The sequence below is a fragment of the Macrotis lagotis genome, chromosome 1, assembly GCF_037893015.1.
Source record: "Macrotis lagotis isolate mMagLag1 chromosome 1, bilby.v1.9.chrom.fasta, whole genome shotgun sequence".
Taxonomy (NCBI): domain Eukaryota; kingdom Metazoa; phylum Chordata; class Mammalia; order Peramelemorphia; family Peramelidae; genus Macrotis; species Macrotis lagotis.
Window position 1 is genome coordinate 567634235 of NC_133658.1, and position 14652 is coordinate 567648886.

At 34.6% G+C, this 14652-nt stretch overlaps 1 protein-coding gene across 2 annotated transcripts in view; it reads right to left on the minus strand.

Annotated features, from left to right (window-relative positions):
• The window catches only part of LSAMP (limbic system associated membrane protein), an 801725-nt gene that overhangs the window by 37362 nt on the left and 749711 nt on the right, over positions 1–14652 (minus strand). The window contains exon 7 of one of the 2 annotated variants that reach the window (XM_074214561.1): positions 4799–7158. The exons of the other annotated variant lie outside the window; for it this stretch is intronic. Within the exon in view, the coding sequence (XP_074070662.1) occupies positions 6974–7158 (185 nt within the window). The 3' untranslated portion in view covers positions 4799–6973. Of the gene's footprint in view, positions 1–4798; positions 7159–14652 lie in introns of those variants that run through there. 2 annotated transcript variants of the gene reach the window in all.

Here is a 14652-nt window from a genome sequence, read left to right on the forward strand (position 1 = left end):
ATGACAATATAAATATTACAAATAAACTTATATTTGTGTGCATATTTTAATCTGTTTCTGAAAATTTTATCTAAATTGGTTCTCTGTAAAGTAGATTGTACCTTATCTACAAATTATAATTTTAGAGAGGTTCTTAGGCACATTTAAGGTTAGATGATTTGTCCAGGTCACAAAGTTAGTTGATATCAGAGGTAGCATTTGAATCAGGTGTTTCAGACTATCACTACTACATCATGGTGCCCTATATATATTGGGAGGGGTGATGTTATCTGTGTAAGGAGTTCCTGGGTGAGAGACTCCTCCCTGTGCAAAGTGGCAACATTTGGGAAATTCATAGTGTAAGTAACTTTCTTTAGGTACTGAGAGAATGTTACATGACTTGCTATGTCAGAGACATGACTAGAACATACTCAAGGCCACACAGCTAGGTAATTATTAAGTGTCTGAGGCCAGATTTGAACTCAGGTACTCCTGACTCCTGGGCCAGTGCTCTATCCACTGTGCAACCTAGCCACCCTAGAATATACTCTTCCTGACACTGAAGCCAGCTATCATATTTTGCTTCCTTATGTAAATGTTTATGTAGATATGATATCTATATACATAGAAATATGTATTTACATATAATAGAGGGATATTAATGATAGTTAGCATTTATGTAACACTTTAAAGTTTGCAGAAAGCTTTACATCTATTATTTCATTTGAGTTTCACAAAATCTCTATGAGGTTGGTCCTATTATATTATTCATTTGAGCAAACAGAGTTGCAAGAGATTGACATACACATACACACATACACAAACACACATACATATGTGACAGATAATGTTGATTTGAAAAATATTTGTTTTTATATAGATGTACACATATACAGAGAAAGAGCATATATGAGTTAACAAATTTATGAATATATTTTATATATTTCTGCACATTTATATTTCCACAAATACATACATACATACATATATATATATATATACACTCCTTTTGTGTATCTCTATACATACATGTATGTTTATATGTTTATACATTTTTAGTCATTTTGGATTAACAATTTTCTCCATTAAGATGGCTTGGCCATGTTTCTTTTAGGGAAAGTTTTTTAGAGAAATCAAAACCACAGCAATGGCATCAACCATTCAAGATTTTTAGCTTTCTCTGTTGTCATTTTATCAAACAAAAATTGGAAGCACATGGAATTTTAATATACCTAAATACAAATGTCGATCTATAACTATCAAAACATCTGTGTATCTTCACATATGCTTTTTCTGTGCATCTTCCCTATTAAGGAAATATCCTAATAAAAACCTAAAAAGACATCCATTATTTGCATTGTAGTTGATGATAGGGAATGAAGGTGACTTCAATGGCATTCATTTATATGAAATAATTTTTGTTTTTTTCTTTAATGTTGTAATGCTTTCATTATTGTGGGAATTGGTACAAATAACCCATTACAGCAAATGCTAGGTAAGACATCCCTCTAATTTGAGAATAATTCCAAGGTCTACCAATAAGTTTTGTGTGTGTGTGTGTGTGTGTGTGTGTGTGTGTGTGTGTGTGTCTGTGTGTGTAGTTAAAAAGAGAAAGAAAAGGGATATTTACATGCATATGTGGCTACACATATATGAACACAGGTGCAGACAATGTTTGTATGACTCTAAAGATAAGACCACAAGTGTATAGAATGCATATGCTATACAAACATATGTGCTTGAACATGTATTTGTATAAAATATATGCTTGAGCATGTGTATGTATAAAATATAAGTACAAAATATATCTAAATAGCATTTTAATATCATTTCAGGAGTAAAAACCCAGCCTAAGTTATTTTACGAGTATTTTAGCTCAATAGCATTCCTTTTTCCAGGCTTTATACCTGTCCCATTACTGTATATTCTGGAGAACACCAAAGGTTAATGGAAACAGTGTGCCCTCATTAAGCTCAATTTGTGGGAAGGAGCTGGTAGCTCATATTATGAGGTGTCCAGAAAGTGAAATGCCACTAACACCCAATGAATATTGAGCATTGATCATGCATCTGGCCTGTGTGTAACATTTTAAAAGTAATCAAATCCTCTTAGAGATTAATGATTCAAAAATTCCAATAATGACAATTGTGTATCTTAATATCACTACTCTTAGTTTCATAAGAAACTTTCTTCTAAGGAATTCAAAAGTCCTTGATATATTCTGGTCTATACAGAGTTTACTTTCCCATTTAAAAGATGGAGAAACTGAATGACAGAAAATTATGCAAGTGATTATCTAGAGTAATAGTAATATACATGTAAACAAGTCTGGGTAAATCTCTGAGTTCCAGTTTACAAGTGCTGAAGCTGAAGCTATATTTAAAGAAAGTTTTTCTGTATATGCCTGTAGATGTGTGTGTGTTCATGAAAGATGTTTTATTAGTGTTAAGAATTCACTCCACCATCATGATAGTAATTAATCTATAATTTAATAGATAAGAAAATTATAGGTTTAGTCTTAGAGGTCATCAAGTATAGTCCCTTCATTTGGAGGGTGAAGTAAAGGAGAAAAATTGAGCTTGAATGAGATTAAGTAACTAGCATGATTAATAGAGGCAGAGCTGGGATGTGATCCATATCTATCTTCTGATTTCGAATCTTTATGACCTAGTAATGTGGCTGAGACACACAGAGTGTAAGTAACTATACAGGGTCACACAGATATCAAGCATTAGAGATGGGATTTCAATTCTAGGTCCTCCAGGTTAGAATTCTATCTCACCACTCTGTTTTTGTGTACTTCAGTACAGGCATTGAAAAAATACATGTATCTGTTGGGTGTAATCATATTTATCTTCATAGGGTGGTTACTATATATTGTGTATTATTAAAATAGGATATTTAGTGAGGATTATCAAATGAGAGGGAAAGCCAGCTTGCCATTTGTTCAGACCAGGTAAAATGTCTGTTGTAAGAATGGGAGGGCTTACTCATTAATACTCTAGGTGATGTCCTAGAGGAATGAATGAGCTGTATAGCCATCTGCATGGAATGGGATGTTTGCAGTGTTTTCTATCCTGTTACCTTTCCATCACAGTGGCAGCTGACACAGATTATCCATTCCCACAAGTACCAGGTAGGGGCAGGAAGGTGTCTTTCCTCCTCTGTGGGGGCTTTTGCTGATGCCAGGGTCTGTCAGCATGTGCATCAGACTACTCAGAAGGGAAATATGCCAGCCTGACTTAAGAGTTTCTGCAAGCTTGGTTTGTTTGTGGGATTTTTTTTTTTTTTAGCGAGCTTTAGACAGCTGTATTAATCATGCAAACCCAGCCATGTGCAGTGTGTTTTATCAACAGAAAAACAGGGACTGAATAGTAACCATCTTCTGAAAAGACCCAGTGCAAAGCCTGAGTCTAGAAGATAAACCAAACATTTCCCAAACTCACTTGGCATTCTGGGTTAGTGAATGGAAAGGCTGTTCCCTTGGGATAATAATCAGATGGGAGACAAATTTGTTAGACAAAATTCCAAAGTGATTTGCAAAGTAGAAATGACTGGAGAAGAGGTGAACTAAGCACAGAGAACTGTCTTTCTGCCCATTTAGTCAAGAGGATGTTTAATACACGTATTCAATAAGACAGCAATGGTAGTAGATTTCCACCTCTCCAATTCATAGCCCTTCATATTGCTTTTACTTTTTAAGGCAGGTTCCATCCCTACATTTTGAGCACAGAATCTTTTTAGGGGTCCAAAATTCTATAAACTCATTGACTTCATGAATGAAAGCTATATTAAAGAAAACTTAAAAGCTAAGGGACAGTACTAATATCTCCAAGTGCTTGGAGTGAGGCCTTAGAAAATGATGTGAAGGCTAACAAAAATGAGGAGTTTTTTCCTTAGTCTTTCAAATCCACCTTTGCCTCTCTCTTCTCTTTTTATAATTCACCATGTTTTCTTCAGTGATGCAGTCAGGAGAGGGTTATGCAAATATATGCAATCCAGTCCTCATTTCAGAATAAATAAGTCTAAATTAAAATTAATGAAAAGACACCTAACAGAAACAAATCAAGCAATGAACTAAGGGTTTAAAAATGAGGTGGGAGGGTGTACTGTCTTCTGATTTAGGAAAAGGTGAGAGAAATTTTTAAAAGTTTGATTGGTCATAGCAAAAGCAAGCCTATCTTTGGTGTCATTCAGCTACTAATATTATTATTACTATTGCAGAAAAATCAAGCAATGTGATGAGAGAAACTCAAGGGAAATCCTTCTGAGTTATTGAGACTTGTTTTTGTTTAATCACAGCTTGAAAGGGGCTTAGGACAAGGTTCCTGCTGAGACACTGATGTTTGAAACCAAGTCTGCTTGATGAGACATCCAGGGTGGAGTTGGAGGGGAAAGCTTCACATGAAGTATATTAACAGAAAGAAACTGGAATTAAATGCATATTTTTATTAAAGTGAAAAAGCAGGGAGGAAAAAATGTCTTTAGGTTATAAAGACAGAATTTTGTTTCCCCATATATAAATTCAAAACATTGATTGCTATTCAATAATCAATATTTATTTAAAGTGTCAGTAAGAAAAGGGTTCAAATTCAGGGGAACAAAACAGACCTATGAATAGATCAGCCCAAGACACCCTAAAATAAAAGGTAATTTCCATAGAGGTTGGAAGTGTTGAGTTGTAACAGTAAGAGGGATACCTAAATCTTACTGCGAATCCTTCTTATAGAGCATGTCAGATGCTGACCTGCTACCTGTATTAACAATTATGAATACAGTGGTTTCAGTTCTAACACACCCAATTCATTATTGAGAATATAAGCTTTGTAAAAAACATGTCCCAGTAGCAGGTGATCCCCACCAGTTACTTCAAATCTCATTGAATAGCTTTTCAATTCCCACCACCAGCAACACAAAGCATTAGTACTAAGTTAAACTAGACTACTACGAGCTATTTGAAATAAGAGAAAACTAACTACAATCTATCTATAATGTAAGATTAAACTAGGGTCATTCTCCAATCAACACTGGGGAGAGGGAGGGACATTGAAAAGTTTTCACTACTCTGAAGGTTCTCTTCCCACTCCAATTTCATTTAATCTATTTCTCTTTCTGAATGACATGTGAATTATTTCTCTGGATGTTTTTTTTCTTTTGATAAGGCATGATTCAATGAATTATTTGAACTGGCAAAAGTACCTGGGAAACAGTACCCACAAAGTATGCATGGAGTTCTAGGGAAATTGGGCAATGCTCACCTTTGAACAGAGGGGGAATGGATTGAATAGAATTGCTTCTTTGAAAATGAACAGAGGTAGAATGGATGTGCCTCTTTGAAAATGTTATCCTACAGTATAAAATGTTTTTATGCACATGCTGCACTTGAAGATGTTTGCAAAATGGTAACATGTTTTCCTGCAACTCTAAGACAAAAAGACTTACAACAAAGATAGTCTTTTAAGAATTCCAAGTAGAACATTTTTTTTTCACGAATAATAAACTTTATGATAAATTGAGGAAATATATCTTTTTTAAAGCATTTTTGCTTATTGTGTTCACAACTAGTCATTTTATTTGATGATTCATTGTGATATGGAAGTCAGGTTGACCCCTCAAAGAATCATCTTTTTAGCAGATCCTACTCTGAACTGGAAAGGCTGTGAGTAAAAGTATTATAGTAAATTTTGTTTATTGTCTGGGGTCCAGTCTAGCTAATTTGTTTTTTGATTGTTTTTGTATTTGGCCACAGTAACTCATAAAATTGTCTAGTAAGACATATGAAGATTACTATCTGTACCAAAGGAGGTGCTATTCCTTAAGGCTTTTGAATTACAGAAATAAGAAATAATTTTGGGTTTGTATATGTTCTTCCTAGAGAAATTTCTGCTTTAACAGAGCTTCCTTTTTTCCCCTTAATTTATGTGAATGTATATTCTAGACACTGCTTAAAGATTGATTAATGCTCTTTTGGTGAGTTAGCAAGTGTTCATTTGTTGTCAATGAAAGAATTTCTTGGACTAATTTTAAAAATACACATAAATATGTTTGCGATGAATTTATAGATACATGTATATATTTATGAAAAATAAATTATCAGTGTCTTTAAAACCAGAGTAAAAATAAATACAGGTACTCTGTTTTGGTAGTCTTAAAGTATGATTCTTCTCTAGTTCAAGTAGCAGCAGCAGCAGCAGCAGCAGCAGCAGCAGCAGCAGCAGCAGCAGCAGCACTGTACCTTTAATTCGCTGTCTGAATATATTTCATTTATGATGCATACAATAATCATGTTTAATTGCATTTATTTTTTCACACTTTGCCCCTCATGGCCTACTTTCCTATTTTTTTTTTTAGCTCTTTGAGGGATATTTGCAAATCATTTTCTGGGATTTAATTTCAATGGTAGCTTGGTTTCATTTTGGACTTTTCTTTTTTTTTTTAACCTTGCTTAAATTTTATTTGCCAATTTGCTTTTAAATAGCCTTAAGTTATAGGACTGTAGCTAGAACTTGTATCTAAATGGGATACAGATGGCATAATTTCACTAGATTGTCCATGCAGAGATTTATTAAAATGAACACAAAATGTTCACCTTGGTTTCTTTGTCATTACTTTCAAGAAGTTCAAGTAAGAGCCTATGTTACAGAATTATCTATTTCAGGTAATACAGCAATCAGAGCAATATTGAAAAGCTTTTCCACTAATTTTATCAAGACTTTCCCAAATGTGGGGGTAGTGAATCTATCTGTTCTTATCTCTTGGGGATAGAGAACAAGGTTGACTTTCTCATAAAAAAGGGAGATTAAGGTGGTTAGCTACTGCTGTTAAGGAGTAAAAAGTCTTTGAACAGCTTGAACAGAACCAGGGCATTTGGTACTGTCACCCTGACTCCTGATCAAATACAAGCAGGCCAGACAGCAGCAGCAGCAAAGTGTAGAAATTCTTTAAGCAGGGTCACTGAACTATATCATGCCTATCAGGTTTGAAGGGGTAGCTATCATTGGTGTTCTAGCTGTAGGTGTAAGGAAGAAGAGTGCGTCTTAGTGAATGTGAATTTTGTGACTTGTTTTCCCCTTCCTAGGTTTAAAAATGAAGATGATGGAGAATGACCCTGCAATAGCATAATGTGATGGAATCCATACTGACCTTGATTAGGGTTGGGGATTGTGGGTAAAACTCGCTCTGAAGAGGGGAAAAACAGTAAGTGTCATGCAGAAATATATATACAAGTGAACTTCACATTTCTAGATATAAAGCAAATATAAAACAGATGACTTTCCATCCTAACTGGATTTCAGAAATAGAAGATGTGATTCCACTGACAGGTCATGTTGTATGTACCCTATGAATAACAGAGTACCAGAGAGCTACCCAATGAAAATCCAATATTATCTGTGAAATAGGGAGAAAAACAAAACAAAACAAATCAAAATAACTTTATATTAAATAGCCTACTATTTGTTAGGAAAACTATCATCCAGCAGAAGATACCATATAAAAACTAGCATTGTTTAACAAAGTATATTTCGGGTTTAGGCCACCATTGTTCAAGTACTGATGGATCACATGACATACCAAGCCTACTTGCCATTGTATTGATTTCTGAATTGGACAGTCAAGGTGTATTGGCCATAATTCCTCATTTTCACCAACTTGACTATTACAACCATCACATCCCATAAATCTTTTGGCAATGTTTCACATTTCCTTAGACATATAGCTATCACATTTAAGTACTAACATTTTCTTTCGCATTAAAGATATGATTAAAAAGAAGAGTTTCTCTGTGTATGTTACACACATTTGTAATAAACATGCATATGTATGTGCATATACTCTTATTTAGGTTCATATATATATATATATATATATATATATATATATGTATATATAACACATTTTTATTGTTTTCCAGTGTATACACAAATATCATGTTTCCATCTTCAAAAGAAAACAAAAATTTCTGACAGCCATTCAGAAGGTTACTTTGACCAAACCAAAAAGGGATTAAAAAGATCAAAAGAACTACTATGTAAACCAGTCATTTTATTCAATATCCCTTCTCACTTTTTTTTTTTTAGGTTTTTGCAAGGCAAATGGGGTTAAGTGGCTTGCCCAAGGCCACACAGCTAGGTAATTATTTAGTTTCTGAGACTGGATTTGAACCCAGGTACTCCTGACTCCAAGGCCGGTGTTTTATCCACTATGCCACCTAGCCGCCCCCCTTCTCACTTTTCACAGGTTATTCATCTTACCTCTTATCTCAAGCTGAATCGTGACACCTTCTTACAAGTTCTCTCAGAAAGGTGATTCATCGAATTGAGCCTTCTATTTTCTATAATTTTTATTGCCCTCAACTAAATGCATCAAAAGCACCCTTCTTTCCTTCTCTCTCTGTGGTTCTGGAGACACCTTGTGAATATCTCTCCTTATTTAATAGACTAGGCCTATTACTTCACCAATCAAGGAAACTCTCAGATAATAAGACTTCCTCTAGCAAAACAGGTTGGCTCTCCATCCACTACCAAGCTGATATGATATTATGATATGTTGTATCTCTCTCCCTCCTCCCCTTTCTTTCTTTTCCCCTTTTTTTACTCTCCTTTTCTTTCTTTCTATAGATGGAGGGATATAGATACATTGCCATATATATGTGGGTATATATATATATATATATATATATATATATATATATATATATGAATATATATATGTGTGTGTGTGTGTGTGCATGTGTGTGTGTGTATGTGTGTGTGTGTGTGTGTGAATGTGCAGACACTAATTAAGTTAAGTTTGGAAACTCATGAAGAGTTTCCTAAGCATATTACAATGCAGCAGGTCAATAATAGCTCAAAGAACAATTGGAACTTACTTATCCAAGTATCATGTAGACAATTCACACTTCTACTACTTATTTGGTATTACATCTCCAGTCTAGGCAATCAATAGCTAGGCTTCTCATAGCATTTTTGTAGCAGTAGCAGAGCACTGTCCTATGTTCTACTCCAACTACCTTATTTTCTTTTTATTATTACTATTATTGTTCAGACTGTTTAAATGGCTTGGCTTAATATTTTCTCCTCACACTGTTCACAGTTGGGTAAATGCTCTCTGCCCTCATTTTCACATGGGCATTTATAACATTGCTAAGTCATTCCTCCCACCATCTATTCATCACCCTTTCAATTTCTTCTCACCTTATTATCATTACTTTAGCTCCACCCTGTAATCATCATTTTACCGCTATCACACCTTATTAGTTATTTTATTCTTTTGATTCTATCCTACTGCCTGATCACTCCCTAGTCTCTTCTCCATCCCAGCTTTTTAGCCTTTCTCTTCAATTATCTCCCCACTGCTATTATTATTTTCCCACTCTATCTCATTATACCTGTAGTCTGTATTATATCTCTGGTTTCATGGACAACTCTAAGAGTATCAAATGAAATAGGATGGAGTAAGTACCTTTTGCATGGAAAACAAGTTACAGAAACTTTCAGTCCCAGTTTCTCTCGGATTCTAATCACATTAGCCTGCCCTCTGGGTTTTGGAGATGACTTATGGTAACACAGGGCAGCATAATTCAACAATAGACCAAGAAGTCAGATAATCAGAGCTTGGATCACAACTTTAACAAAATGGAGAGTTGAAAGGGAAATCAAAAATCATTTAGTCCAACTCTTATTCTACTTAAATCCTCTCTACAATATCCCTGACAAGTAGTCATCCTATCTCTACTGTGGGGATTGTATTTAATTTGGGAGAAAGCCACCTTTTTCTGTGACAACTCTAATTGTTAGGAAGTGTTTCCTTATGCTGAAATGAAATCTTTCTCTCTATAAATTCCACTCATTGGCCTTTCGGGATCAAGCAGAATTAAATCTAATCTCCTCATGTGACAACCCTTTAAATTCTTGATAACAGGTGTCATATTTCTTCTTAATCTTTTCTTCTCCAGTCTATCTCACTATCTCTCACATTAGTCCCTTTCTCCACTTGAACCACAACCATCACTTTTTGTCGAGATTATGGAAATCACTTCCTAACTGATTTCCCTTTATTTAATGTTTCTACTCTCCAATCTAATCTCCATATATCTTCCAAATTAATGTTCCTAAAATACAGTTTATATTCTGTCATTCCTCTCCTTTTTCAAAAACTTTCAGTGACTTCCCATTGATGCTAAGATAAAATACAAATGTCTCTGGCATTTAAAACCCTTACAATCTCCCTTGAACCTAAATTTCTAGGTTAATTATATATTACTTCCCCTGCTCATATTCTAAACTTTCAGATAGAATTGAGTTACTTGATCCCTTTACATAACATTCCATCTCCTTTTCCATGCTTCTGCACAGACTGTACCCCATTGTCTGAAATTTGATCTCTCCTCATCTCTATCTCAGCTCAAGTACTCTCTTTTTTAGAACAGCCATTCAGTCCCAAAAGTTTGTTTGTCTCATGTATTCACCTAATAGGGAACACTCAATTTTCTCTCTCTCTCTCTCTCTCTTTCACACACACACACACACACACACACACACACACACACACACACACACACACAAATTTTATTGGAGTACCTGTTGTATATAAGTCTTTGAGGGCAGAGACAATATGAATTTTTGTATTAGAATTTCTAGCACTCAACTTGGTTGGCACATAGTATATCCTTAATAAATATTTGTATTTTATTAAAAATTACTATTTTCTTCAATAGATCTACTTTTGTTATGGATTCCAGTCTCCTTATCACCCTGATTACATGTCTCTACATACATTCTGCCTTATCAGAGTCCCATTCAAAATGTGGCTACCAGAACTAGTTACAGTCTACTAGGTTTGAGTGGATAAAGTCAGGATACAAAAGAACTACCATTTTCTTCCTTCTACATTAAAATTTGAATAATGGCAAAAGTCCAGCATATTTCATAATAGGATACTAAAACGTATCATCTTATTGAGACTTCAACTAGTGCAAATTTTAAAACATGGAAGTCCTAAGCAGAGCCATAATGAGGTGATTAGAAGGGACAACTCCTTTTGGATCTTCCTGAAGTTTAAATTGTTGGGGGTGGGGCAAAATGATTACAAAATAGAAGACTAATGGTTGGTTCTTAAAGACAGAAATTCCTTGATTTGACTACTCTCTATATCTCTATAGCTCTACACCAAACTACCTCTCCAAACAAACCAAGGGAGAGAAAAATCTTCTAAAGTATGATAAAGCAAAAACAAAAAAACAGGAAATAGAAGAAAAGAAGGTAGGGAGGAAAGAACAAAGGAAGGATGGAAAGAAAGGGGAAGGGAAGAAAATTTTTATTTAGACAAGAAAAACATTTTTTTCAGATTTTGTATATTTCTGGCTGCTTGGGGCAGAATTATGAGGAAAATATAAAAAGCTATAAAAAGGCAATAGTCTATTGACAAAGGAAAAATGACTGATAACTTTTTTTAAGTAAACTATTTCCATTTCTGAAACTCTGTTCTCTATTTTATTCTCAGTATCTGAATGAGAAGTGGAAAAATAGGGGCATTAGTAGAACAAGTGACCCTGATTTGACACTGTATTCAAAGTCACAGTGGACACTGTTAAAAAAAATCTACTGACTCCCCAAAATGATGAATAATCATTAAACTCTTCCAGGGATTTGAGCAGGAGCTTATACCTGCTGCTGCCTGAGTCTGGCAGAGGCTTTGCCAGCTGCCTCCTCTCCTCTAGACTGCCTTAGTCAGCAGAGTACCCCACTGCCCACACAATGCTCACAGTCAGTTAGTGCTCACAAGAGAAAATCTGGTTCCCAGGTACTGTCTTGCTGCCTGGTTTGATGCAAATCAATGCATCTAAGGACACTACAAGAATATGTTTCTTTCCTTTCTTAAATAAATCCTCTCTATGTGTTTGTGAACATATAAAGTGGCTGATGTGTATTTTGGTACCGGTATACATATGTTAGCACTGAGAGGTAATTTTTCACTATACCTTTGAAACTTCAAAACTGAACAAGAAAGGGAATTCACAAGATATTCCTTTTATTAGGGGCAACAGAGCACTTTGTTTTAAAATTTTTCAACTGCTTTTTCTTCCTCCTTGTCTCTCATACAGAGAACAGAAAATCTGGTTTATTATTTAGATTTTTTATAGTACTTTTCCACAGATATATGAGTATTCAACTCCCTAATGGGTATCAAACTTCATAACTTTCTGATGAGGTAGGTAATCAATTCCAAACAGCATGCTAAATATAAGTTCTAAAATTATGAGCAGATAGAGAGTATCAGCAGCTGAATAATAATTAAAATGATTAATAATAATGATATATATGTATTATATAGCTAGCATTTATAAAATATTTTTGCATATGTTATCTCATTTGATCCTTACAATAATGCTATGAATTATCTGCTATTATTATCCCAATTTACAGATGTATAAACAAACTGAGCAGGGTTAAGTGACCCAAGGTTAAGAGATTTGTTTAGGTTCATAAAGCTTGTAGGTGGATATTTGCATCAGAATTTGAATTCAATTCCAGCTGGCACCAAGTCCTACACTCTACCCTGACTACTATGTTTAATTTTAAGGGCAGATATCATTTACTAAAATTTAATTTGGATCAATCATTCAGAAAGCATTTATTATATGATACTTAGTATTGAAAGTGTCATTTAGAATCACTTTCCCCCAAATCTCCAAGGACAATGAGTTTATTTAAAATATATACTCAGTTTCCCAATGGTAGCCTTCTTAGTCAATACTTCAGAACAATGTTGGTCAAATTGTATTTCAAGTACTTGAAATACTTTAAAATTTTTATTTTAATGGATCTTAAGTTAATTTATACATATTAAAACAATTACTTTAAAGGATTTTATTCCCAGAGTTCTGACAAGGTTTAGTTTAAGCTAAAGGTTTCTCCCATGGAGGAAAATTCTAAGAACCATTGCTTTAGAGTATTATGCTTTCCTGTTTCCTTTTTAGTTTCTTTGATGAGTCTCTTTGGAAGATTTAAGAATGAGACATTTTCTTTTTCTTTTGCTGTAAAAATTATTGTGTGTGGAACTGTACTCTCTTCATCACTGACAGACTAGTACTATCACCATTTTCTTTGGGTCAACACATCCAATCCCTCTCCTTTTCAGTCTCTCATATTTCCTAGCCCATTTTTGTCCCTTTCTTATAAGAACATAGCTGTCAAGAATTTTCTTTTCAAGGTGGAATATAAGTGAAAGGATCCATTGATATAATTTGATCATTACCCCTTTCCTTTCATCAATCAACTTCAGCTGTCCTCCCAATAGCTTCTTTCTCCCTCAACTTTCAGGTTTCAGCCTTCATTCTTATTCAGATGAATCCTCCTCCCCCATCCACCCACCCCACCCCTGCTCCTCAAAATCCAAGTTCAATGCTTAGATTGCTTTTGTTACTATTTAAGAATTCATTAATGCTAGGAATAGGGTAGGGATGTACATTTTTTAAATAACCTTTTGGTGTCTTAGGGCCTATTGATGTTTGCAGCTATAGCAGGAAACACCAAAGTTCAGTCTTGGAAGACAAGTAAAGAAGGGTATGAATTTTAAACTTCATGTTGACAAAGCATCTGTGTACCCATGTCACATTAAACTGTCACTGACTGAAGTCAATGAGAGTTATGAATGACAAACTGAAGGCCAAATTTAGTGTGGTTAACACACACACACACACACACACACACACACACACACACACACACACACACACACACATTCTGGCTCACCTGAATTTAGATCTTGAACAGTTTTAAACTTGCTCTAATACTATACTTCAAGATGGTCATTATTTGAAAATTTTTTAAAAAATATGAGGGCTCATTCAAGTCTTACTTATGGGAAGAAATGCTCAAAAACCAATTTATCTTTATACCTTTATAAATATATACTGACATATCCATAGTCACAATATTACTGAATTGCACATGTGTAATCATCTCCTGATAATTTTAACAACAAAGATAGGAGTCCCATTCCATTTGTTCTATTGATCCTTTGACTTAGTATATTATCATCTTTGCTTCTTTTCTTTTTTTCCCCCTGTTGTCATCCAGAAACATCCTCCTTTTGATACTTCATGGAAACATGGAAATGATCCTGGTTTTCAAGAATTATGCCTGTGGAATAAATATTCTAATACATCCCACCAAAAGTAAGAAAACATGCCTATTTCCTGAAAAGCAGTTGATTTGGGTTTGGAGGGGGCCCATTACTGGATAATTGGCCAGAAATCATAAGTTCTTTTTGCTGAAGCAAATCATAGAGATCATTGAGCTCCTAAGGTACAGAAGGGTTACAACCAATGCACGTGGAGGGAGTATTCACCCTGGGTAAGTCATGAATCATTTAAAAAATTTGGAACATACTTTATTCTATTCTACATTTTGTGATAAATCTCTTGATTCTAACCCCCTTACATTTCCGTTGATACCATAGATTCCTCCAAATGTATCTTTGTATCTTCCTTAGCACTTCCAGTCACACATAGTACTTAGGGATTCACATACTTAAAGTGTAATATCCTACTAATTAAATGCAGGACATCCCTCCCAGGATCAACAATTCTGAAATCACTGATTCATAGTACTTTTATTTCTGAATCTTCTTCAGAAAAGGGTCAATATATATCCTTTCCCAAACATTTCA